Raw genomic sequence first — 26,596 nt, 5'->3', positions numbered from 1 at the left:
CATGTTGGCGAGACACAATGACAGCCTCTCGAGCAGAGTTGTTCCGTCTCTCGAGCGCCGCCCATCGCCCGTCTTGATTGCAAAATCTTGCAAAAGTCCATTGGACATTTCTCCTCTGTATGAGCGCCTGTTCGATTGGTCCTGCATGCATGGAGCCTGTTGCGCTGATGTCATAAGGGTCGCATTCTTTTCCAACTCCGACTTTTGGTGGGGTCAAAAGAGTCACATAACGTCTCCTTCATCTGCTGTGCATCCCGCCCGAGGTGAGCAGTTCTCCAAAGGCTGCGCAAGTTACTCTACAGTATACTGACCGTAGCAATTGGTTTCTACAGTAGACTCGCCATGTCGTCCCAAGAAGCTCCCAAGACCTGCAAGGTCATCACGGCTGAAACTATCGCCAAGAAGCTGCTGCAAGAGGTCAAGGACACCCTCGCCAAGGTCCAGGACGCCGGCAGCCCTGCCCCGACCCTGGTGGCCTTCCTTGCGAACGACGACCCTGCCGCCGTCAAATATGCCGAGTGGTCCAAGAAGACGTGCGAGGAAAAGTGAGGAAAACCATGTCGAATTCTCCTACAACAAGTGGTACTGAGTACTGACAACCATCTTCAAAGTGGGTTCAACTTTGAGCTCCGCGTCGTCGACAAGGAGACCGTCGAGGAAGAGATTATGAAGGCCAACGAGGACGATGCCGTCGACGGAATCATCGTCTACTACCCCATCTTCCCGGGGAACCCCACCAAGGACAAGTACGTCCAGGAGACGGTTGACCTGTCCAAGGACGTCGAGGGATTGCGCCACATCTACCTGCACAACATGTACTACAACATCCGATTCCTGGATCCTCCCGAGAACAAGAAGAAGTCCATTCTGCCCTGCACCCCCTTGGCCGTGGTCAAGATCCTCGAGCATCTGCAGATCTACAACCCGATCCTCGCCTACGGCAACCGGCTGTTTGGCAAGACCATTACCGTCATCAACCGGTCCGAGGTCAACGGCCGCCCTCTCGCGGCTCTGCTGGCCAACGATGGTGCCACGGTCTACTCGGTCGATATCACCGGCGTGCAGCTCTTCACCCGAGGGCAGGGAATCAAGAAGCCCCGCCACCAGGTCGAGGACAAGGAGGGCTGGGGCCTGGAGCAGTGCCTGCCCTTGAGCGACGTCATCATTGGAGGAGTGCCCAGCGAATCCTTCAAGGTGCCGACGGAGCTCATCAGGGACGGTGCCGTGTGCATCAACTTTTCCTCTTACAAGAACTTTGACGGAGTTGCCGTCAAGGACAAGGCGTCCATCTATGTGCCGTCCGTCGGAAAGGTCACAATCGCCGTTTTGCTGCGGAACCTTGTTGTAAGTCTATTTGCTCTCTTATCGGAATCGAAGTGGAATTTGGCAGCTAATTGAACAGCGTCTGGTTGCGAACCGCCCTTCCAAGGAGAGCGCGGATAAGAACACCATCCAGGCCCGGACCGAAGCCTTTGCCGACGATTGAGCCGTTCCGACAGGTCCAAGACAGCGGTCATAGAAGAGACCAAACTTGTTTTCTATCTCCTTTTGATTACGTTTTAACAACATCAAACAAGCTATGCAGGGGGCTCGCATTGTTTGATCCTCCGGGGCAGAAAGATAAAACAAAACAGAACAAACATGGCTAGTCGATCTCGGTCCACACTCCGAGGCAAGCTGGATATTATTTTGTACAAGGATTTGCGGAAGATTTTGAAGGGAAACTTAAAAAGAGGCGACAAGGCATTCGATAAAGTCAAGATCTCCATAGAACAGTTGGAAGCATCGCACACAAGAACCTATAAGAAGTACTGCAAGCATCTGTACCATTCTTTGAAATCCCACTCAGTGCATCTGGCTTCACGTCACGAGGCTGAAAAAACTTTCACGGGCGCTTTTTCAAGAGCCCGATGCCGGGGTACTATGAGTTACCACACGCGATGCGTCACAAGAGCAGATTTCAATAGAAAAGATGAGAGGCCTCTTGCAGAAGGTAAAAAAAACAGTGTGTGGGGTGGAGCGAGATGATGAAGTGACGCGGCGCTGCAAACGAATACTAGTAACGGCAATCAAAACTTTTCGCGTGACAAAGATACATACGGAGACGACATGGGACTGCGGAAGAAGTTTGGTGTTGTTATGAAGCGTGTTGACAAAGGGTCGGCTGTTGCTGTACCGTATCTGCTTGTGATGTCTCGTGAGTTTTGTTCTGTGTCTTGTTTTTTCCTGCCTTTGTTGTTTGATCCTTGCTTGCGGAGCAATAACACTGCCCTGCTTAGGTACCTGCAGATATGTACTCTCTACCCCGTGCAGGCTCAGGTCCTTGCAAGTAGTAAGTAGTAGGTACGTAGTACTACTTCGTACAGCAGCAACCATCGGGACACGATAGATTGGCATCAAGGGCCAATCGCATCTCAAAACAAACACCCGCTCCCGCACCGAGGCATTCAGAAGTGACGAGTCCCCTTGTCAGCTCAGGCACCAGTGGAGACACAAAATTCAGGTACCGCAACTCGAAAAGTGGCTAGCAGGTCGATTGCCGGGGTTGTGGGTGGTGGGAGGAGACATACATAATACGGGAAGAGCAGAGTAGGTATTACTAGAGCAGAGCAGGGCAGCGAAAAGACGAAAGTAAAACGGGGACCCGGAAAAAAAAAAGAAGAAGAAGAAGAAGCAGAGAGATTACGAGCGTCCGGGTAAGATTATGCAGCCCTCCACCCGCATTGACTGAGGGCACAGTAATACAGCTTGATACGAGGAGGGGCAGGCTGTACCTTATGTAGTAGGTAGGTAGGTTTGTTTGTAGTATCGTGATTCTTCAGTATCATTCTAGGTGCTACAGGGTTATCGTGTCACCAGTGAAGTAGAGGTTGCTACTAGTTGTAGGTAAGGTAAGGCGTGTAAGTGTGAGGAGAAGGGTAGGTAGGCGGACGGCAACGGGAGGTTATGTGGTTGTTTGTATTACAAGCGGGCGGACCACGGATGTCTTGACTCTTGGTATTACTACCTTACTACTCGGGTTGCTGATGAGGGCCCGTGGCTCTTGGGGACTTTGCGCTCGTGCGCCGGGTGACCTAACCAAAGGTGGTATCGAGGACGACCTGTCACCGTAAACCGCACGCCGCATCACATTCGATGCTATTTCGGATGTACGAATGAATGAGATGGACTGCGGTGACTGTTGGTGGCGTCAAACCTCCATTCAGACCTGGCGGTACTTATGAGGTAGTGTTGCGAATCCGGAGTGACAAGCATGTCCGTCTGTCTGCATGTATGCATGTCGTGATATGGGGGCGGATGTTGCTTAGGTAGGTAGTTTATATTAACCGGCCGCCTGCAGCCGGCATCACGCGCATGCACCCGTCCGACTACTAGATACAAGCAGCCTTTGTGAGCAAGTCGTTGCATCCGTTGGGTCGAGGCCAAGGCTGACCCTTGATGGTGTCTCGTAATATCTCCGCTGCCAATGGCACGAGGCGCTGTTGCTGAGACACGAACCAAGAAAAAAACACATGGCAGTCTCATCCAGTGCGGGCAATGCTTGGCTAGCTTGCTTGCTTGCTTGCTTGAAACCAGGACCTCCGGCAATGCGCGTGCTCTCTCGCCATCAGCATCACCATCGTCGTGTTGTTTGGCAGAGATCATCAATTTCCACGCATGAAGCGCAAGCGCAGCGCCGGCGCCTCCTGATTGGACACCCACGCCTTCGCCCAGCAAGTACCGCCGTGTAGAGGCTGCGCATCCGGCCCCCAGCCTAGCCGCCTTGGGCCCGGGTCCGCCGCGCTAAATCGCCCTAGGAGAGGCCCTGTTGCCCCTGTTCCACCCAATCTCCCTCCCCGAGTGTCCTCTTGCGGCTTCGCTGCCTCGTCCGCGTCGAGTACCTGCGAGTACCTGCGAAGACTTGGTGCATGCTCATGCTCTGATCCAGGCACAATCACTCAATCATCAACCTGTAAGGCGGCCCGAGCCACGAAGCCGGTGGCCAGCCAAGAAGCGCAGTTTTCTGCTGTCTTCGGACAGCCTCGACTTGTTCTGTTTCCGCACTCACACTTTGTCCTCTTTTCCCGCCCTCCCCCATCATCTGTTCCTCTCGATACTTCTGCTGTGCCTTCTTCCGCTGTGCTCGCCTCGGCTGCTGCGATCCGCAGAAAACAAGCGATCCTGATTTGATACCTGGTTTAATTTACTCGTACCCCAGGCTCTTGAAGCCTTTCCCCGAAATCCTGTCGCCCGATCCACTGTCGCTCCTTTCTTGTCTCGTGGCGCGCCCGATCGATCTCGCAGAGTTTTGAATATCCCACGCTCCTTGCTGTCGTTTCTCGCCCTTTCTCTTCCCACTTCTCTCGCAGATACAACTACAAAGCAACGATAATACGCTCGAGCGACAGCCCTTTGGCTCTCTTCTCCGTTACCGCTTTTTCCGTCCTCTGGATGCAACTTGTTGGGCGCTTGGACCGCTGGGTTTCCGCATCTGCCTTGCCCCGGAGCTCGCAAGGATAAAGAGAGCAAAGGGGACCAGACGAGCACAGCCGAAGCAGCAGCAGCAGCAGCCTTTCCCGACTCTCGAGCCTCGCCACAGTCACCGCTGAGCCGCCGTGACGATGCCGTCCATTGCCACGAATCGCTATGACAACCAGCAGGAGGCTCGCGGCATGGCGGTTCCGTACCCCCAGCCCGCGTCTCCCACCTTGACCAACCCAGACATGATTCTGCCCGACTACGACGGCCCCGATCCGTACGACAGCCGGCCGTCCACGGGCCCGTCGCTGTGGAATAGCGGCCATCACATCGAGGACGGCTTCCAGTTCGGCCAGGAATTCCACGCCAACCCCGACCCTCTGTCCACGCGCATCATCTACGGCAACGGGACCATGCTTTCGGACATTGGCGAGGTCACCGAGGTGGAGAGCGTCGTTGGGCGTGTGCCCTCGCGGAATGCCTCGAAGCGCTCGACCCACAGCTCGGGCGACGAGGGCCCGTTTCGAGCGTCGTCGCTGACGACGGGGAAGAAGTTCATCCAGCAGCGCCTTCAGCAGCAGCGCCAGCACCAGCACAAGCATGGCGAGCGCAGAATGTCGACCGACTCTACCAGCACAGTCGGCACGCACGACGGCGGCGCCTTTGTCGACTTTGACGACACTGCCAGTCAGGGAGGCGACAGCATCTTCCAGGGCGACGACGAGGAAAGCGTGGCGTCTGCCTACGTCGAAGGCACGGCCGTCGCACACCACCTGCGCGCCTACGATCCCATGTCCGTGAGGAGATTGAGCGATGACGGAGCTTCCCTGAGCCAGCGGGCAGAGCAGATCTTGGCCAACGCCAAAGCGAGGTTAACTGTAAGCTCAGCATGAGCAATGATGCTCGTTCCTATGAACGTGAGTGGAAACTGACAAAACGTTTAGCACATGGAGGACAATCTTACCCGAGCGAGGACCTTGAGCTACTCATCTGTGTCGGATACCTCGACTCCTTCACCAACCACGACGAGGGCTCCTACGTCCCTTCGCAGGCAGGGAATCACGCCCTCTCCGACGAACCCTTCCAAAGCTACGAATGGAAACGGAGCTGCCCTTGGAGCCTCCTCTGGGGCACAGCACTTGTCGGGCTATCCCCAGCGCTCTGCGAGTGCCCTCGGTTCTGCCGGTGGCTATCGGCGGCCCCTGCCTACATCTAGAAGTATGGACGGTCTGGGCGGCGCGTCAGCGCAAGGTGCCCACGGCCACTTTCAGTATTATCAGCTGGACCACAGTTCGGAGACGCTGGGCGAAAACGGAAATGCGGCTGGTATAGACGGGAAGTGGAACGGTTCACGGACAACCACCCTGGCGAGTCCCACGAGGGGGACGGGCTTTTCCGACTTGGGACTGACTCGGTCTGCCTCAGCATCGCAGATGCGTGATCTACAATATCAACTGAAGGGCTTGAAGGGGAAGATCTCGAGCTTGAAGGAACAAGCAAAAGCAGACAGCATGAGGCGTCGCAGCCTTCAAAGCCTCCGCATGCCGAGCCCCTTTACCAATGCCACCTGGGACCCGAATCAAGCAGAGTCGCATGCTGCCCATAGCAGCAGTGATGAGTACTCCTACGGGAACACTGATACGAGCGATAGTGACCATGATCGGAAGCAAGTCGAGCATGTGGCTGAGATTATCGAAGAAGTGGAGGAGGAGGAGGAGGAGGAGGAGGACCAGGACCAGGAGGAGGAGCAGGGGGTAGAGGAGGAGATGCTGGTGCAGGAAGAGGAAGAAGGCGGAGAAGGAGAGGGAGAATTAGAAGAGGGCGTCAGGGTGCACTACGAGTATCCGCAAACGCCCGAGCCGCAGGAGGATTATGAAGACGACCCCGAGGAAAGCGAAACTCCAAGAGGCCGAGCCCTGGCCAGCCCGCTGGAAACGAGCCAGCAGGCAACAGTCAACGGCATTCGCAGCTCTTCACCGGCCGAGAGCGTTGCGACCGAGTACACCGAAGCCGAGTCGAGCCCCCAGTCCCCCCGAGATGGCTACGGCAGCGAAAGCGAAGAGTCGCTGTATCACGAACCCTTCGAGGGCCCCATCTCTCACGAGGATCGAGAAGACGTCTTCGACTACGAGCACTCTTTCCTGTACTCTTCCATACCTGCGGCTGGGCGACGATTGCGCTCGGAAAGCGTGAGCTCGGCGAGCTCGGCGGAAACCGCTCGCGGCCCAACGTTGTCTCACAAGCGGAGCGCTAGTTCGGACTCGACCAGTTCTGTAGACACGTTTGCCACGGCCAACGAGAAGATTGTGAGTCGCAGTTCAACCGCACTGTCCGGGTACAGGGTGTACACTGCGGCCGATTTGTTCAAGGATGCTCGTCACAAACACGCGAGCTCATTCCGAGCCTCTTCAGCCGACAGCGATCGAACTGCTTCCACCCAAGGGACGCATCAGCGGAGCAGCACGGCGTCGATGGTTCGGCCCGTGAGCAACGCCTCGATCAAGACTATGCACCGACCCTCGTATTCGTCATTTGACTCGGTGGGGACGAACCGGAGCTTCCCGCTCGTCAACAAGGCCAAGCTTAACGGCGGTATCTTGACGCCTGGCGGCTCCCCTGATCAGGCCAGCAAGCGACTTAGAGACTCGCTGTTGACGGACGCCTCGAGCCTCTACTCGCAGAACAGCAGCAACGGCCGAGGTGGCCAGTCACCGGCGCTTCAGGTTCTGTCCAAGGACGTCCAGCAGACAGTGGAGCGAGTGGTGGCAAGCCTGGGCAAGTGTGTGCTGGCGTTGGGCGAAGCGGACGGGACCCATCCCGGTGGCCATGAGCTGTACAAGCGGAGGATCGAGGCGGCCCTACGCGTCCTCGACGGAGAAGTTGAGATTCCTTGAGCAGATGGAACTTTTTTTCTGGAGGCCTTGGAATATGCCAGCTCAGGATATGTACGAGGAGCTGAGCTGAAAGGTGTACTGCCTGATAATGGGAGACAGAATGATGGGTGGGAGGCAGGGGAAGTGGACAAACTATGATTTTAATGCCCATCCGACGCCTTTTCTTTCTATGGCGCGGATGCTCTGCCCTTTCGATACCCCTTTCTATTCCCCCTTTTTTCTTTCTTTCTAAGTTTTATGTAATTGATGCTTTTCCTTTGTTTCGGCACTTTTGCGAGACTGACATGTCCGTCAAGCGATTTGCTCTTGTTTTGCTTTTGGGGGAGGGGGACTTGCCTTGCTTTGCTGAGATGAAATGGCGACGATGACACGACAGCGGCGGGAGGAATTCTGTCTTTTTTCACACAAGTACTTGGGATAGCATATAGAAAAGAATAAGTGCTGAACAAGTTTGTGCGATCTGTAGTGTTTCCTTGTTTTTTGTTATGGTTGATAGAGCCCCTTGTATGTAATAAGAACTGGAAATGGTGGAGAGACGGCCTTCGGGGGCGGCAAAGAGCATCACATGCAAACGGGCTAAATTCGCGCCATTGCAGCGGGCTGGATAGAGGAGAGCGGGGTCCTCGAGCAGTACTAGAGTATTGCGTACAGAGCAAGAGGACAAGAAGAAGAATGAAGAAGAAGAAGGCCAGCAATACGACGATACGTACAAAACGTGTGATGAGAGGAACTGGCTTTATCTGACAGACATACACCGTAAAATGACAACATCAACTGTTCATGAAAAAAGTGCTACTACTACCCCAGTAAAGCCCATTCACGCACAAACAAGCCCTTGCACCGTATCTTATCGCAAGAAGACCCCTGCCACAGCACCACCCCCCATCTCTGTCGAAACTTTGTTTTGTTTCGTCCACATGATATACCCGTAGCACTTCCATTCCCTTTTCTTCTTTTCCTCACCCAACCAGGACGTTTCAGCTCCTATTCATCCGATCGAAACGCTGCGAAACCCGATTCTATTGGTGTTTCCGCGTTGCACAAGCTGCCGGACGCGCCTTTTGTGTGTTTTGTTCGCGGGTACCTTTTTGTTTGGATCGATAACAAAGCAAACTTGGAGGGGAAGAAGGGAAATCGATTACTACTCTCTTCCTACTCTTCTTTTAGCTGTCCGACGTCGGAATCTGAGCAAAAAAACACTGCAGAATCATCGACAAACGACCTTGCGCTTCATTCTTTTCGCGCCGACAAGCGAAAACGCGGACGATCAAAAGCGACGAAACACGCAACATTACACAACGCGCGGCGCAGCGAATAAAACAACCCCCCAAACACCAACCAAGCAACTCTCCAAACAAAAAATTCAACCCACCCCAAACAAAAATCAACAAAAAACCATGGACGAATCCACGACGCACCTCCTAACCTCCCTCCTCCCCCCCACCGTCGCCACCCTCATCGACACGCACATCCTGTCCCCGACGTCCCCCCTCCAGGCCCTCAAGCGGCACCTCCTGCTGCAGGCCCGCCGCCTGCAGCCCGCCGTGCAGCCGGTGCTCGACCGCGCGCTCGAGCAGCTGTCGTCGCACCAGGCCGCGCTCGACGTGCTCCTGCCGCTGGCCACGGTCGTCGCGACCGTCGTGGTGCTCAACTGGGTGCGCCGGCTGGTGCTCTGGTGGACGCGGCTCGTGTTCCGGGCCCTGTTCTGGGCGCTCGTCGCGGTGTTTGCGGCGTGGGTGTGGAATCGGGGGGTTGTGGAGAGCGCGAGGGATGCGGCTGTGCTGGGGGCCAAAGTTGCGGGTTATGTGGCTGTGTTGAAGGACGTTTGGGTGGATGAGTATAAGAGGTATGAGGGGCAGCAGGCGAGTGGGAAGTGGGATGAGTATTCGGCGAGGAGGAGCGGTGGCGGGCTGTATGAGCAGAGGCGGTGATGGGGGGAGGAGGAGGGATGGAGTACTGGGTTTTTTTGTCGTGGGACGTGATGTGCTGGATGAGGGGGGGAAGCGATGGGCGACGAGCGAGAGAGGAGGAGGAGGAGGAAAATTATGGCGATTATGGCGTTCAAGATACGAGACATGATGTATGGGATGTATATGATGCGATGGGAATCATGGGAGACTTACGTCAAAGCCTTGGAAGGATACGATACGCTTTTTACTGGTATCTTCGTCACTTGTATTGTTTTGGATGCATGAATGAAATGATATTTCTTTTCTTTTTTCAAACATTTCCATCCGTTTGCTCGACGAAATCTTCTACGAGAATCGGAGCCAAACCGACGACTTTTTTTTCTCCCTGCTATTTAAACCACCCAAAACGCCGTCGCTATGCATTTTTCCTACCAACCAGAGAAGCCACTGATTATATCTCCTCTAAACCATTGTGCTGCTTTTTGCGTAGCATAACTTTCCTTGTCGTTCAGTCCTCCTCTTCGTCGTAGTCACGCTCGTCATCGGGCTCTTTTGGATCCTGCGCTTCGTGATACTGGATACAGTCGTCAATGTGACTAAGGATCCCCGCAACGCTGTCCTCGTTTGTCACGTCCAGCCGCAGGTAGTTAACCATGCTGAAGCTCTCGATGAGGCCGGCCACGGCTCTGTTGAGGCGGCGGAAGCTGGCGCCCTTCATCACCTGGCTCTTGTCATCGGGCGGGACGGATTCGTCATCCTCCCCTTCGGGACCCTCGGTTATCCTCCTGCTGCGCTCCAGGGGGTCGTCATCCAGAAGCGCAACGTCGGGCGTGATGAAGCGTTTCAGATCCTTCTTCTTGACCTGGTCCTTGATGAGGTCCATCTTGGACAGCACGTTGATGTGGGGAATCTCGAGCATGAGCATGGCGCTCATGGCGCTAAGCGTACCGGCGAAATACTTGGCCCTGTCGACGACGAAAGTAGCCTCGAGGAGGTAGACGGCGGCGAGACGGATGTCGAGAGCGCCAGACTGCGTCAGGAACTTGACCAGCCTTGGCAGAATGGGAATGTGCGTGTACAACTCGATCTGGCCGGGCATGTCGATGATGATGAGGTATTCCTCGGTGAGCGAGTCCAGCGCTTCCGTCAGCCAGTCCAGGTTCTCCATGAGGAACTCGAAGCAGTAGATTAGTCCGCCGTTGGGCCCCAGGCCCAGCTCCTCCATGGCATCTTGGAGGGAAATGAGCTCCTTGATGTCGAGGTCGGGCGTGTGCTCAAACGTCTCGGCGGCGGGGTCGAGGTTGATGTAGAAGGCCGAGCGGCGGTTGAGCTGCAGGTGGGTGATGAGGGCGGCGCAGAAGGTGGACTAGATGACATTTCCGCAAGTCAGTTGTCTGGCGTCTCTGGTGTAGCAATTCCGTTCGCAATGCCGTTCGCGCTGGGCATATCAATAGCAAGAAGCTGTCGCAAAAGCACATCATCGCACGTCATAACATCCACTGCGTCTGTGTCCTTATCGCCGCTGCTGGAGCAAGAGACGAAAGAGGCCCTGCGCTTAGGTGTTTCACCGGCCGGGATAAGGATCGGAGGGATTCCCCGTAGCGACGACGGATTACCAGCATCGGCATCAGCAGCGTCATCCGCATCAGCACAGCGTCGGACATCGGCATTCGTGAACCACCAAGCATCAAGGCATTCCCATTCTTCTCCCCCCCCCAGTCAGGCGTAAGCGCGCATTAGAAGCACTCAGCCAAAGCAGACACGACGACGAAGACGAAGACGATGCTGAACAAGACAAGAGAAAAGAAGAAGCATGCCATCCATACCTTGCCCGCCCCCGCGGGGCCCATGATCATGGCGCCGAACTTGCTCATGGTGTGCGGTTGCTGGCGGCTTTATACACCATATATGTCCCTCGGAGACCGTGTGACCCGTCTGACGAGTGATGCAAGGATCGCGGCGACTTGTTTGGTCGTCTTTGCCGGGTTTGTTTGGGTAGGAAGAGAGAGAGGTGCTGGTGGGATTGTTGGCGCTGCAGAAAAAAAGAAAAGAATTATTACGTATACAAAGCTTCAAGGCCCAACCGAGCTAAGATCGAGGCCCTTCGCATCTGATTGTGTCGTTTTGGGTTTGGCGCGATTGATAACCACCAGGTGGGCAAAGTGGGGTCCGCCCTCTAGGAAAACGAGAGAGAAGGAGCCAGAGCCAAAAGGGAAAAAGGTACTGGTGGCAACTGCAAGTTGTAACGGTCAGGGTCCTCCGTCCGTGGGCTGGTCGGATAAGGTGGTAGTACCTTAGTTACAGGTACCTGACAATAAGAAAACCAAAAAGGTCCCGAATGGGGGCCGCAGCACATGCACGTTGCAGCAGCGCAGCAGTCAGATTCGTCGGCGGCAAAAAAAAAGCTCGGTGCTGGCTGTGACTGTGACCCGCGAGGGATTCAGACGGGGTCCGCAGGACTTGGGGCCAGTAGACGATACTCGGAGTTGGACAACCTGCGGCCTGGATTGGCTGCGTTCCGCGTCGGGTGAGAATGCCAGAAGGACCTTGAACGCTGGTACAGGATACCTGGAGAGCCTGGAGTTGTCTCACCTTCTTCTAAGGCTTCCTCCCTCTCCTTCCGTGGCTTCCAAAGGAGTCGCTGCGCAGCATCAAATGCAAATGGCGGGTTGGCGTGAGATGGCGCAATTTCTGACATGCACCGCATGCTACGTAGGCCGCCATAGAGGGGTACCTGGCTGCCATGGGGCGAGACGGCTCATGCAACAGGTCGCTCTCTAACGCACGCCATCCCAGGTACGCGTGTTGGGCGGCCCTTTTCTGGTTGGCGCCGCGTTTGGCTCCGAGTAGGAGTCACACCAATCCTGCGTGGAATTGGCACATGGCAATCTATCACGATGATGGATTGTCGGGTTCGCATTGTCCTACCGTAAGAGTACATTCTCGTTATTACTTCGCGTCTAGTAGATGCCATTGAATCGTGCAAGGAAAGAGACGGCAATAGAAGAAAGAGAGCAAGATGGTTCGGAATATTATTGACCACCTTGTCGCAACGCGCGCATCATTGCTAGGACGACTTCTCGCAGCACCATCGGCTGCGGTAATTTGTTCGAAAGGACAGACACACCCCAGCACTGTTCGGATCCCTTCCCCCAGCTTCGCTCCGCGCAAAATCCCAACACAACAAACCATGACGGCCAGGGACTCCGGACTCTCTATCTAAGTAGTACTATCTGCGTAGTATCGTCTTCCTTTCTCCGGCGCGGCAAGCGGGGTGACCTGCCATCACATGCAGAGCCAGCAGCGACCCCTTGTACCCCGCGGTGCGAATACGAGGCGCAATTGGTGCATTTTACCCGCATCGCCATAGTAGTACTAAATTTTTTTTTCCTCTCCCAGTTTTATCTTATCCATGCCGTGCTTGGCCGCCCCTCTCCGACCGACCGTCGGGCCTAAATAAAAAGTCCAAGCAATCGCCAATTTTTTCTCTCACCCTTTTCCTTCCTCTCCAGCCTTTTCTCATCACTTTCTGCCAGCTCACCTCTTTCGCGTCGCCCCCAATCTCTCATCGCGAGCGATTTGTCCGTCCTCTTCTGCCTTGTTGATTCTATTCGTCTCTCTCTCTCACCTTCATCTACCCCTCCATCCTCACATAAACCGCCACAATGTCTACTCCCAACGGCGTTTCCAAGTCAGGAACTTTCCTGTTCACCGTAAGCAGCCCCTCCTCGTCTCTCCCTCCGCTGGAACAGCTCTCTCTGCCAATGGGCCTCGCAAAAGTCGACTGTTCAGCTGCTGACCTTGCTCTCCCAGTCCGAGTCTGTCGGTGAGGGTCACCCCGACAAGATCGCCGACCAGGTCTCAGATGCCATCCTCGACGCCTGTCTCTCCGAGGACCCCCTCTCCAAGGTTGCTTGCGAGACGGCCACCAAGACTGGTATGATCATGGTCTTCGGTGAGATCACCACCAACGCCAAGCTGGACTACCAGAAGATTGTCCGCAACACCATCAAGGACATTGGCTACGATGACTCCGCCAAGGGCTTCGACTACAAGACGCTCAACCTGCTGGTTGCCATTGAGCAGCAGTCGCCTGATATCGCTCAGGGTCTCCACCTCGACCAGGCCCTCGAGAGCCTCGGTGCCGGTGACCAGGGTATCATGTTCGGCTATGCCACCGACGAGACCCCCGAGCTCTTCCCCCTGACCCTGCAGCTTGCCCACAAGCTCAACGCTGCCATGTCTGCTGCTCGCCGTGACGGCACCCTGCCCTGGCTGCGTCCCGACACCAAGACCCAGGTCACCGTTGAGTACAAGCACGACAACGGCGCCGTGGTCCCTCTCCGCGTCGACACCGTCGTCGTCTCTGCCCAGCACTCTGCCGACATCACCACCGAGGAGCTCCGCAAGGAGATCCTCGAGAAGATCATCAAGACCACCATCCCCGCCAAGTACCTCGATGACAAGACCATCTACCACATCCAGCCCTCTGGCCTCTTCATCATTGGTGGCCCCCAGGGTGACGCCGGTCTGACCGGCCGCAAGATCATCGTCGACACCTACGGTGGCTGGGGTGCCCACGGTGGTGGTGCCTTCTCCGGCAAGGACTTCTCCAAGGTCGACCGATCCGCCGCCTACGTCGGCCGATGGATCGCCAAGTCCCTGGTCGCTGCCGGCCTCGCCCGCCGTGCCCTCGTCCAGCTCTCCTACGCCATTGGTGTTGCCGAGCCCCTGTCCATCTACGTCGACACCTACGGCACCTCGGAGAAGACTTCCGACGAGCTTGTCAAGATCATCCGCGACAACTTTGACCTGCGTCCCGGTGTCATTGTCAAGGAGCTGAACCTGACTCGCCCCATCTACCTCCAGACTGCCAAGAACGGCCACTTCGGCACCAACCAGTCCTTCACCTGGGAGCAGCCCAAGCCGCTCAAGTTCTAAGCGGTCAGCTGTGACTACTTGCACGCAGAGTATTCAACAATTCTCTGCATCTTGATTTAACGAAATGATGTGTTTTCTTTCCAGAAGAAAAAACATGTCGGTTTTTCATCAGGCACATGTAAGGCGGCGTACGGTTCTCAACGAAACCTGAGGGCTTTCACCATTTGGGATTTATGGGAAAGCGAGGCGGTTTCCGGCGTAAATTTTCTTCTTTTTTTCATCGATCAAAAAAAAGATGCGTATTTGTCATCTTTACATATACCAAGGGTCTTTGGGGGGTCAACGGGGGGCGTCTTTCAACAAAGACAAAAGTCTGGGATTATTTGCATAGACAGCAACAGGGTCACGTCTGCAAAGGAACGGTTACATGCACACACTTATGAGCTACGCTAATGATGGGTATACAACAAGAGCTGCACACCGGCGTTTTCGGGAACCAAGAAGAAGTTCAACATCTTTCTTCCCGATTTCTCTTGACCGAGCTGCTGAACATGCAAAGTCAGTTGTCGGGGTTGGAACAGGAGAAAGCCGGACTATTGGGCACAGAGTCGAGAGTTTTTTTGCTATTAGATAGAAGACTTGCAATAGACAAGCCCGATGCCAAGGCAAGCTATTTGTGGTCCTTTTGTGATTGTTTTGCTTCCCATTGCTTTGCCTTGTTCTAGCTGGTCGGCTTCGAACTGATGCAGTATCATGTTCTGATAAAATCTGAGAGAAGAGGCGATGTCGACAGCCAACAATCCCGCAGCCATGCCGAGCATTCTCACGCTGACTGCAGCCAAGACGACGATATCGGAATCCTACTGCAACATTTACTCCGTACCCTGTCGAGAAGAGTTCTGAAGAGAAAAAATCGCCGAATGGGTTACAGCGAGGAGATCCACCGTCCATGAACCGCGTGCTTTGATTACTCCGTACGAAGTTACCTTGACAACCTGGTAGTAGTAGTACATTGTGCGACAGAAGAGAAGCAAGAGCTGAAGAAGGTCGAATCAGGAACAATACGCCGAAAACAGGGCATTGTCGCTTTGCTTCTTGATGGGAAATAGGGGGGGGGGGGGGGGTCTGATCAGAGGTAGATTGATGAGTCAGTTGTGAGAGTAAGATGGGTATGGGCGTGCTACTTCTGTTCTTGACAGTGGGTTGGGACAGAGGCAATGGATGAGATATGCCGTCGTTCTTTTTCCCATGATGCCGCTATCATGGGCAGTGGATGAGAAGACAGAAAGAGCTGAGTGTGCGGTTGTTTTCAACATGCTCTGATCGGACTTGCAGGGCACACTGACTCATAATAGTAGCCGTTTAGTATATGATATTCTGGGGTTCTATCTACCCCATCTTACAACCTGATCCAAAGATGTAAGAGTGGAAGAGGAAAGTGACCAGGATCGGACGAAACAAAACTTGAAGCTTACGTGAGATATAAGGTACAGTGATATGGCATCCATCTTTCCATCTTGCAGTGCCCCATGCATCGCATCACCGCACATGGCAATATTAGTGTACCCTTGTTGAAATCCTCCGAGGTGAGATATGACTACTAGAGCTTTGCAATTACAACTACTACACGGAATACTGCGTGCGAATAATAACTCACGGAGTCCGGAGTTTCTTCCACGGAGCTGGAAAAAATGCACGGATGCCCTTACCTGCCTTGAACATCATTGACAAACAACATGGCATGGCATGCCAAACGCACGCATGCATGCACGGCACATGCCATTTCAGATCTCATCTCGCTTTCGGAGGTTTTGTTGCTTTGACAGTTTTCCTCTGGCATTTGAACTTTCAATAGTCCCGGGGGGGGGGGGGGGGGGGGGGCAGGCAGCGTGAAGCAAGCCGCAAAAAGATCAAAGCATCTGCAAGGGATGATGGAGTGATTGACGCTCTGTTTTGCTTGTTAGGGTAGGTAGTTCCGATTGGGCGGTTCGTAAGAAGTTTGCGGTGATGATCTCTTTGGTTTTTCTCATTAGGCGTAAGTATGTATATACAGTGCTATGTTTTGTGCCAGGGTTGTTTGATGATGATGCAAGGAGGGCGTGCCCGATACTGCCGGCCGAAAAAAAAAAAAAGGTATGTATAGATGAAAGCATGGAGGTTTGAATAGGGGGGAGTGAAAGGGCGCACGGATAGGAAAGCACATGGGCTGTTGGATGGTCAATGGCTCGTGTGAACACCTTTATATAAGAGTATGACCATGATGTCAAGTCAGTCCGTGCTCGCGAGGGCGTGACCGTAGCATGACCTTTTCCGGTCATTGCGTGGAATATTTTTCTTCTTCGTTTTTGTTCTTTTTCATTGTGACGGGATTTCTTGCGTGTATCCAATGCTCCACCTTGGTCAAGTACGGGGTTGAAATCTGCATTGTGGGAGTTGTGAGCTGTCATAACGACTTGGAACATATATGGGCTCATGATTTATGGAGTTGGTATGGACATCATAAAGTTTCTTTGAGTGGATGCCAAGCTAATGGCTTCAAGAATAGAGAATGTATTCCGGATGTCGGGAAGGAGGAATACCGTAGAGAGTTGGTGCAGGGAGGAGCTGAATGTCGTATGTGTCGCTTGTTCATGCAGGGAATCTCGGATCTATCACGTTATGACGAGGTTGAGTGCTCGTCAAGAGTAGCCGTATTTGTTTAGGTTTTCTTTTTCCGGAATTTGCCGTCCGTGGTATGTGGAGAACCTGAACGCTGCAATGGGAGGCAACGTTGGCATCGTCAACCTGCCTTTGGCATCGTCAACCTGCCGTTGGGTCGACTCTCCTCAATATCGATGCAAGTACCGAGGTTTGATGCAAGTGTCAGAAACGAAACCACATCACGGATACAGATATAGCTCATTCTGAAGACTCTCACCAAGAATAACCCCTATCGGGATCGTATGAACCATCAGTAGCTGGGCAGAGACATCGTTAGTGAGGACAAGCCGTCGTACGATTGCTCCATATCATGCTTGAAACAAAGATCTGTGTTCGGATATATATGTATCGACGAGGCAAAGTCCTTCGCGAGCAGCTGGACAGTGGAGATGGTTCCCAGCCATCGGACAGTTTTCACTCCGACCTCGTACAATTCAATGATGGATAGATGCGCCTGCAGATGAGGCCAATCCCTCATATTCGCGATTCAGGAGGACGTGACTCTGGTGGCTCAGAAAGGTTTTCTTTCATCTTGCTTGTCAGACATCATCCGAATCTGTTACATGGCCCAGGTGGCTAATCATTGTGATTACGACAAAGCCTGGAGTATCTGTAAGAATGGTGCCAAAGGTAGAGAAAAGCTGAGAGCTCAATGGACACCTCCAGTATCCCGCAAAGTTGGGGGCCGTCAACATTTCCTCTACTGCAGGGTATACTCTCACGTTGAGCGTTTAAGACGGCACTATTGGTGATATCGAGCGTCTACAATATTGGAACTTGATCTCTACAGACAGACATAAACGTAGGTGCTTCTCGGAAGAATCCAAGCTTACTCAGTTACTATTGAGGTCCATGTCCATCTACCGCACTGATCACAAATATTCACTGCCTCTATGACTCAGTCTATGCCACTTATATCTATGGATTCGCAAGGGCTTGTCCAAGCCCACCTTCATACGATACCTAGAAGGATTCTCCCAACTGATGTGGTTAATAAGTCTTCCCTTACAGTCCTAGTCCGGCACACATCATACGGTGATGGACTCAGCTTGAGAGAAGCGACTCCTGTTTGCCATCAGTAAACTACGTGTCTTGGACCATTCTTCTTCATCCACCACCATACCCCTTTCGCTCAAACTATGCTCTTCTTGGAGACAACATCTTTGTATACGAAGCGCGAGGAGTAGTCTCTCAGCCACTCAACTTCACCACGAATGGAGGCGTCATACACCACGATCAAGCCCGAACAAACCAAACTAAGAATACCCAAGAAGCCCTCGTGTCAATACCGGCCATTTGGTTCTCGCCAGCCATCGAAACGACATACACGCAAAAGTCAAACTCCCCAATCCCATGTCGGTAGCCAGTAGAAAAGCTCTCTCTCCGCTTAGTCTGTGGCTTGCACGAGTTCTTCAGTGAAGCCATCAATCGCCATCTGAAGGCGCGTAAGACTTACTCTTTATAGACATGACCAATAGTCCATTACGATGATGCCCCAGATCCCTGGGACCGCGCCGCGTGGTGATGGCGTCCATGCTTGGGAAGCTGGCAGACACAAAGGGTTACCAGGCAACCCATATGTTGTTTAGCTGGCAAAAGCTAGAACTGGCCATCTCCAGAGAATCGGTAGGGGATGGGAGTGTATACACATCCAAACCAAGCCGGCGGGAAATGGCGTCTTTGTTTAGACTAGGGCATTGGAAAGGCGCTCGACCAGAGGAGTGGGATGTGCAGGGAGAGGGACCAAAAGAAAGACGCGAGAAGGCCGAGGTGGCTGAGAGCAGTCTTGATGCTAGGCCGTAGTTTCAGATCTGTGACAGCCTTCAAGTGGGTGAATGAAGCTATCTCGAGTAGACAATACCAACGCTGATCGGCTCGTTCGTCGACCCGGCCGAAACCCGACTGAGAATGATCTTTGCAGGCCGATTCCCGCTCGGCCGGGGCGGCTACTGCGGAATCGAGAGCCCTTGAAGTTAGACTCTTGTCCTCCCTCCTGATACGATCCCATCCAAAGTGAATTTTCGTTGAAGAGACCATTTTGAAGGGAAACACCTTGGTACTGTCCCATAACGTAAAGCACCATACCGGAGAGCCCATCATGCCAAGGCCATCGGCACGATTTCCCTCTTTCTACGGCTCTATAAGGCGGTACCTCCGAAGACGTGCGTTCTGCAGTTTCCACACGTAAATAGCCGTCTCTCCTATTCACCCGCGGCTCTCTGTTCGCTCCAAAGTAACGTCATATCTGAACCGCTTCAGCTTCGCCTTCAGCATTGAGTCATGGCCATGAATGCCCGTAGACTTGCATGCGCTGGCGGCTGGCTTGAGCTTCTCCTCGACTGGAGAAAAAGCCTTCCCCATCTGTGTCTACCCTCTTCTGTTTAGCCATTCACCAATCATCCAGGCAGAGGGACCATATCTCCTCGCGTACGTACATTAGTCTTGCAGCCAAGGAGGGTCAAGCTGAAGTCCGGCATCATGGTATATCCCACAGCTGTGGTTGACGGCGTTCTGTAGGACGCTTTATTTGACAGCCATCCCTTGTCAACGTGAGCTGCTTCACGCCCTCCGGATGAGATACACCCCCCCTTGTTTACTGCACGTCCCTGGTCTATTCTCGCTCTCGTCTCGTTCGTATCCTATTCCCATGTCAAGCCACCTCGTTAGCGGCAAGACTAAGCGGCACCGGCGCCAGGCCAACCGACGACGGTGCGTCTGCTTTACCGTGGCTGCGGTGCTGGGAGGGGCGTCAAGCGCAACCAACTGCATGGGACTAGTAATAAGGATCAGCTAGCTGACAAAAGCGCCTTGATTGACTGACAGATGAATGGATGAATGAGAGAATGGGGAGTGAATGGGTGAATAGGGGGATGACTAACCTTACCATGAGGCTGAAAGCTGCTCAAGATGATGACGAGTTGCCGGCCGAACAAATCATCTGCCGTTGACTGTCCATCCACATGTCGACATCATGTCCCAGCCGGTCGGTATTGTGCTTCCGCAGACTAGTGGCCGTCTTTGGGTATGGCGGCTCTGGTGCCTGTGAGCAAGAGAACTTGCAAACCAGGACGACGCCTTCAAGACGCCATTGTGCATCCAGCATTCGCCGCTTTCGAGAACAAAGAAGGAAAAACAAAAAAATTCGATCCCGCCGGCCCGGCAAATGCGGTGCGCGGCCCCCGCAAGCCGGGATCAAGAGAAATGACACCCCGTCGTGGCCAGTGCACTGCAACTCCTTGCGTCTCTCTTGCTTTTTTCACCCATTGGCGAGCGAAGACACCAATGAGACGAAACCAAAGCATAAAACAAGCGTAAAACAAACGGCTCGATGGGTATTTTTCCGACCGCGACGATCCGTGAGAGCGGCAATGGGCGACGCTGGGCTTGTGCGTGAGACAAGAATACTAAGGACTGTTGCGATTCGAGATCTGAGAGCGGCTATGTAATGCACAAGTGCACTGACCGAGAGCTAGTATCTAGATCTCATTGTTGTCAAAGAGACGTTGCTCCGGGAAGAGGGTCCGGAGTGAACGCCAGATCATGACGCAGGCGGTGGCATGATGTTGCTGTCATCGCATGTTGACGTTCAACTTGCCGTGGTAGAAATGAGCGACCAACTATCAACCTACATTGGGGAGAGACGCTGATGCTATTCGCGACTGGATACTGAGTGATCCGCCTCAACAGTCGCCATCCCCTCAAACTGATGTCTGAAAACACCCTCTCGTATCAAGCGGTGGTAAGTAAGTAGATGCACACTTGAGAAGACCAGCTGCCACTTGTCAGTCGATCCATGATTACGAACCTCGAGGCTGCTGCCAGATTTCAAGAGCAGTCTTGCCATCTCTTAGTCACCTTCTTCTTCTTCTCACACGGGAAAAGGGGAGAAATGCCCCATACCAAGAGGCTATTCATACCCCACGCTAGGGCCATGCTTGCTCCAACAACACGAGGTAGTATAACCCTTTGCTGGACCGCTTGCAATTAGCAAACTTACACAATGGCAGACTTTGCACCTTGAACATCGGACAATATAATCCACAAGGCAAACGGTCATGGAGAAAGAAGAAAGAAGGAAGCGAGGAAAATCCTGAAGCAAACAGTCATCAAGGTCCTCTGTCCGCTTGCATATCCACCTTGTCCATTCAACAGGCCATCACAACGGAGCAAAGGAAGAGGCACAACAGTGGTGGAGAATAGCATTGCGGGGCAGCCGTCATTCATTGAATACCTTTTCTTTCAAAATCCACAAATCTCTGATATTCAGGATTATTCTTGACAAACGGCTCAAGCTGCAACGCACAATATGAGCAAACCACATCGTTCGATGCTGGTCAAAGTGTGTCAAGCGATCAGACGTCAATCATGGTATTGTATTCACAATTTCTGTTGTCTCTTGCGTTTCCACATACCACGGAGCACATAGACAACTTTCCTTACCTACCAGTGTGTGATATTGTTCTGTGCTCTTCCATGTGGGATCATGAAGCAAGGGGGAAGAAGGAGTGAGGTATGCGAAAACTGGGTATGCCAATCGTCGATTGGCTCATTCGGGGCAACAGTGTACTGAAAGAAGGAAAAAATCATGGGGGCAAAGTGGTGGTAAACACGACAGTGACAATGACGGGGGTGGAGGACTGGGAGATTTGAAGTTTGATTGAATCTAAACACACGTGAGACGGGGACATTGCCGACTCCATGATTCTTGCTTTGTAATAAAGGAGAAGATTTTTCGAATATGGCCTAGTAGATGGTAGCAGCCAGGGCACCTCTTGGTCGACTGGCAATGCGTCAGCTCTGAGCTCGACTCAGCCGGAGGTTGAGCGACAAGCTTTTCCACCTCTGTGGTGACCTGAGGGAGTTACGCATTAGCTCAGGAGGCTAAGGGAGGCTGAAGCCAAAGAAAAAGAGAAAAAGCAATAATAAGAAAAAGACAGAGCAAAACAGTAAGAAAACGCATAAGGGGGCATCTCTAGCTCAAGGCGAAAAGAGCCGGCCTGAGACCATCGCTTCGGCCTGCTGGTGGCATCCAGAGCGCTGGAAATCTGAAGCGAGCGGCAGGAGCTGAAAGTCGCCGACACTGTGGCTGAACTTGCTCAGTTTTGACTCGATTCGAGTTTAGCGATCTGAATAGCGCTGAAGTTGAAGAAGATGGTGTGGTGTAACGGTTTTCCAAGTTGTTGGAAACGAGGGGAGGACGGAGAAATGACTTGATTTGGACTCGTAGGGAGTTGACAGTTGTCCGTCGTCAAATTCGAGGTGCAGGGCAATGAGCGGGCAAGAAGACAAAAGATAGGGGCGAAGAAGGGAGGACGCAGAGTGCGGTGACAGTGGTCGGTGGTAGGTCTATTGTTCCCGACTGTCGAATACAGGGAGAATAAGATGATGGAATGAGGAGGATTGCTCCCTAACAGAGGCACAATGCAGCAAAAGATTGGTCACAGTTTCTTCGTACCAGGTTTACAAGAGGCGCTTCAAGATTTGATTGGAGACGGTTCACTTGAAGTTGATACAGAAACAAAGAGGCGGCCAGATATCGCGAGTCTAGGACCAGCCATGATGCAGCTTCCTCGTGTCATTGGGCTCATCCGCACTTCTTTCCTTCAGCGTCGGGCTTCCACAGTCGCTCCTGCTGTGCCGCGATGCTACCAAGAGGAGCAACCTTACTGGAAGCGGAAGTACCAACGCCCAGCCGCTCCTTCCACTCCCCTCACTCCCGTTACTCCCTTGCCCACTCCTTCCGCTGCTGCAAAGTGACGGCAGCACAGCGCACCAGAAAGGCAGGCCAGGGAAGGAGAGATCGCCCGCTTCGGCGATTGGCCCCGCAATGGCCGGGTCCCGGGACGGCGGGCGCTAAGCCACTTCGGGACGTCAATACGGACAACAATAGCAAAGGACAATAGCAAGCCAAAAGCCGGCTAAGACGCCGCACCCCCTCCCTCGTCTCTTCGGCTCCCTCTCATTTTCTTTCCTCTCTGCACCACCGCAAGCCGAGCCTTTCAATCGACTGAGACACGCATCGAGCACAAAGCACCCGCCTATTGAATTCTTTGTCATGCAAAAGGAGGGCAGCCACAATACGGCAGACAATACGCTGGACCGGCGAGCCGCATGCCCGCAGCGTTGGCCGCCGCTTTCCAATCGCCGATTGCACCGCACCAGGTCGGGGTTATGGGCTGTCATGGCTAGTATTGTGGTTTCTGCGCTGTGGGCTGTGGACTGATGAATTGTGCAACTTGCTCGTTCAATCTTGCATGGTGAAGACTGGAAAGGAAAAAACTTGCGCGGCTGGGCAAGATGGCTAGCCAGACGCTGGCATTCCAGCCACGGCGGCACGACATCCCCCCTTACAAGCACAGGTTCCCAAGCGTCCAGTCCGTTGCTGCAGGCTTGCTCTGCCATGTCCTCCTTGCAGACAGCTAAACCCAGGTGGACGGAGTAGCTTCTAGCCATGCCTCATACCAGTCACATCTCATGCATACGACCTTGCCTACAGCTCTAGGGTCCAATTCCTCGGCGATGGGAGCTGCATTCGAGCGTCTTCCGGGAGACCACGTGTACAGATCCTGTCAGTGCTGTCCTGTTGTTGCTGCAACTGTTGTCTCGTGGCATTCCTGCCAACCACTTCGGCCGGAGTCCGTCAACTTGACAATACGTACAACAGCCTCAATGCCACAAAAGATGCAAAGGATGGAGGGAGGGAGATGGAGGGGAGAGGTGTTGTCATTAGGAGACAATCCGAAGCCAGATATGCCAAGGAGGCGCCCCCTTTCTCTGCTCACCTTGTTTCCGCAATTCCCGCAATACATTGACAACGGAAACTCAGAGCCGCAAGAAAGTCAAAGCCGAATAGACGAGAAGGGAGAAGGAAAGAAAATGGTGCAGAAGCCGGGCTCAACAGACGTAATAGCGGCTGCGAGTTATGCTGGCGCACCCGTAGATCACACGCCCCTCCGGACCAGACTGTCGGACAGACTCAAACGGGGGGCGTATAGCTTTCTCACTAGGTACGTCCCACGAGCCTGGATGCGCTACACGGCATTTGCAGTCGGCGCAAGAGAGCAGGCAGAACTAGTTCTGCTATCCAGATTGGCATATTTTCACCTGTCGCGATTGTCCACGCATCGCAATTGATGCCCAGGCAGTTGTCCTCCTTGCCGTTGTCTGTGTGAGTGCTTCTCCGTCGAAGAGGTTTCTCCGTCTCCCTCTCTTACCAAACCCTTTTCATCATTTAGCGGAGACAAGCTGCAGCAAGCGGTGCGTGTAAGTCGATCGGGAGCCATCAGTAATCATATCCGCAATTGTATTGTTGCTAGCGGAAGATTCCACGGCCAAGCCACCAGACGACGACAGAAGAAGGACAAGCCACGCGGGTGTTTGGCTCGGCTTGCAAAAGGGCGCACGGCTCATGGGTGTGTGGCATGATTGCTGCATGAATCAGTCGTTGCTCAATCATTCAGGTTGAATCGTTGCGGATGGGGGATTGGGGGCGTCTCCGTCCTGGCCCAGCCGGGGTGGGAGCAGAAGAGGGACGGGAGCATGTCGGTGTTTGGCTTTTCTTTAATCAAGGGAATTAGGTTCGGCTGGAGCGTCATGCCAAAGGGGGAGGGGTGGGCCAAACGGGCTTCGCACGACACCTCCTGCTGGGCCGCCTTCTCTCGCAAAGGTATATTATCCGTCTCCTGTCTCGACCCCTTGATGCGTCTCTCCACGAGTCAACTAGCTTGATCTCTCTTGATTCACGTTCTGTTATCATCTTGATCGCCTCATACTCCTCACTCGACCAGCAGTTGCATTCCTGTGCTGCTCTCTTGGCTGTTGGCTTATACCACACGCTCGCACACCTCGGCCATTCACATCACATCACCTCGCTACCTTCACACACTACCAACCGCATCTACACCCTCCATTACGGAAACATACAACAGAGGGTAGCACCGGATTTGGGTCCAAGAAGCAACAAGGAACAAAAACTCTTCATCCGACTATAGACTGCAGTAGTCTCAGCCAACTCCCTTTCCACGGGCGGAACAAGAGCAAAAAGACAATCGGCGATTCTGGGACTTGAGCACCTTGATTCACTGCCTGGAAGACATATCAACGACTCACCACCCCCTCTTCATCTTCGAGCTACATTATCTCTTATTCTATAAGAGATCGACTCGTCCTTCTTCTGTCACACTTTTTGACTTCATCATCACACATACCTATACAACACTTCACCATGAACACATCACCGGCAACAACTACAGCTGCGGCTGCTATCCAAAGCTACATGGCCGCCCCTAAAGCCTCCTCCCGCCAGACACCCTTGACCTCTCCCCCTCCCGCCTACACGCCACGCACTGCACCCGATCTTGCTGCACAAATGCGGCAACAACTGCGTGAGCCTTTCATCATGGGCCGGCCATCCATCCCCGAGACAGTCCTGGAGGCCTTGACGACTGAGGACGAGGATGACCAAGACCAGGAGGAGGGCATCTCCCCCATCAGCCTCCGCATCAACACCTCTGTTCTCATTTCCAAGAACAACAACCTGGTGTGTCTCACAGACACGCCTGCCAGCCATGCCAACGCTATTGCCAGGGCCGTCGTTAAGGCCATCCAGGAGAACAGCTCCGGCCAGTGCGGCATCCCCATGATTGACGAAGACGGCCGTCCTCGGCCAGTCAAGATTGAGGTTGACGCGGGCATCACCGTCGAGGGCTCAGGAAACATCGTCGGCAACGAGGCCATCATGAACGAGGTCCTCCGCCAGCGCAGCCTTACCCGCAAGAGGGCAGCCGACTTTGATGATGATGAGAGCGACGTGTCTGCCCTCCCGACGAAGCAACGTCGTGGAAGCGGCAGCACCAGCAGCATTTCCCCTTGAAAACTGGTCACCGCAAGTCTCAAGAGGCATTGTTTCGTTCCATCATCTAATCTCATCATTTGAGCGGGCATTTTATTCTACGTCGCTACTCGGAGCACCATCACGTCTCCGCCCCCATGAGCTCTTCACTCACCAGTGGGGTCTACTTGCTATACGTTGGAGCACTTGGCGTTCGGGCATCTTCATCATATACCCATAAAGGCAAAGCCTTTTTCTGTTTTGTTCTTCATCGACACTCCGATAATGAGAGACAACGGAGGGGAGGATACCTTAGGGGAGGAGTAAAACAGGTGGTTGACTGCTTCTAGAAAACTGATGCACCCACCATCGTACCTAGTATCATGAATAGACTGTATCAATGAATACTACTTCTGACAGCATTTCCTCTGCTTCATCTGCACACTGTGACTACTTGGCCGACGAGTAGTAACTGTGACGGTTGGTTTACCCCCTCTCACACCGTATTGTAGTTCTCTTTGTTGTCGTCTTGCAGTTGGTCCACAAATCACATGCCGAAAGAAAGGGAAAGCCAAGCACGACCACCCCGACGAACACCGACGAACTAGTCAAAGAGCCTGCTTGGTGATCACGAATCAACCATCTCCGACGTTGGCTGTTGTTGGTTCGGCATTCTCGAGGGCTCCGAAACCTCGCATCATACTACATTAGCCTCTCACACCTGATTTTCTACAACGCCATCTGTCAAATATTAAATGCTACTACATACTACCAGTGGTAAACGTCATCGGCAGCATGATTCGGACTCCGCTGCCTCTGGGGGTCCGGTTCATTGTGCGGATATCGTGTGATCTTTTCTTTCCAGCTGTTGTATGGGATGTTGGGCCAGAGCATTCAAGGCAAGGGGAGAGAATGAAGAGAAG

At 53.4% G+C, this 26,596-nt stretch overlaps 6 protein-coding genes across 6 annotated transcripts; 5 read left to right on the top strand and 1 right to left on the bottom strand.

Moving 5' to 3' along the window:
* Window positions 1-342: 342 nt before the first annotated feature.
* Window positions 343-1,486, top strand: BBK36DRAFT_22068 (NAD(P)-binding protein; the record flags this gene model as incomplete). Its single annotated transcript, XM_024897931.1, has 3 exons — window positions 343-545; window positions 612-1,344; window positions 1,391-1,486. 3 exons carry the CDS (start codon window positions 343-345, stop codon window positions 1,484-1,486), a joined length of 1,032 nt encoding a protein of 343 aa, XP_024747778.1.
* A 3,166-nt stretch (window positions 1,487-4,652) lies between these two features.
* On the top strand, window positions 4,653-7,352 carry BBK36DRAFT_1171024 (hypothetical protein; the record flags this gene model as incomplete). The annotated part of the gene is made up of 4 exons (XM_024895519.1): window positions 4,653-5,336; window positions 5,403-6,137; window positions 6,324-6,793; window positions 6,878-7,352. 4 exons carry the CDS (start codon window positions 4,653-4,655, stop codon window positions 7,350-7,352), a joined length of 2,364 nt encoding a protein of 787 aa, XP_024747777.1.
* Window positions 7,353-8,749: 1,397 nt separating this feature from the next.
* BBK36DRAFT_1143273 (hypothetical protein) lies at window positions 8,750-9,283 on the top strand (the record flags this gene model as incomplete). The annotated part of the gene is made up of 1 exon (XM_024893582.1): window positions 8,750-9,283. The coding sequence occupies one exon, from the start codon at window positions 8,750-8,752 to the stop codon at window positions 9,281-9,283; it is 534 nt and encodes a 177-aa protein (XP_024747776.1).
* Window positions 9,284-9,770: 487 nt separating this feature from the next.
* BBK36DRAFT_1161506 (hypothetical protein) lies at window positions 9,771-11,136 on the bottom strand (the record flags this gene model as incomplete). The annotated part of the gene is made up of 2 exons (XM_024894378.1): window positions 9,771-10,628; window positions 11,089-11,136. 2 exons carry the CDS (start codon window positions 11,134-11,136, stop codon window positions 9,771-9,773), a joined length of 906 nt encoding a protein of 301 aa, XP_024747775.1.
* Window positions 11,137-12,842: 1,706 nt separating this feature from the next.
* BBK36DRAFT_1136136 (methionine adenosyltransferase) lies at window positions 12,843-14,447 on the top strand. Its single transcript, XM_024892876.1, has 2 exons — window positions 12,843-12,975; window positions 13,076-14,447. The coding sequence occupies exons 1-2, from the start codon at window positions 12,928-12,930 to the stop codon at window positions 14,201-14,203; spliced, it is 1,176 nt and encodes a 391-aa protein (XP_024747774.1). The 5' UTR covers window positions 12,843-12,927; the 3' UTR covers window positions 14,204-14,447.
* Window positions 14,448-25,118: 10,671 nt separating this feature from the next.
* On the top strand, window positions 25,119-25,715 carry BBK36DRAFT_57422 (hypothetical protein; the record flags this gene model as incomplete). The annotated part of the gene is made up of 1 exon (XM_024898282.1): window positions 25,119-25,715. One exon carries the CDS (start codon window positions 25,119-25,121, stop codon window positions 25,713-25,715), a length of 597 nt encoding a protein of 198 aa, XP_024747773.1.
* Window positions 25,716-26,596: the final 881 nt, after the last annotated feature.

Source organism: Trichoderma citrinoviride (assembly GCF_003025115.1).
Source record: "Trichoderma citrinoviride strain TUCIM 6016 unplaced genomic scaffold BBK36scaffold_11, whole genome shotgun sequence".
In the NCBI taxonomy this organism is placed as follows: Eukaryota; Fungi; Ascomycota; class Sordariomycetes; order Hypocreales; family Hypocreaceae; genus Trichoderma; species Trichoderma citrinoviride.
Note: the sequence above shows the minus strand (reverse complement) of the source record. Positions and strands in the feature narration are given on the sequence as shown.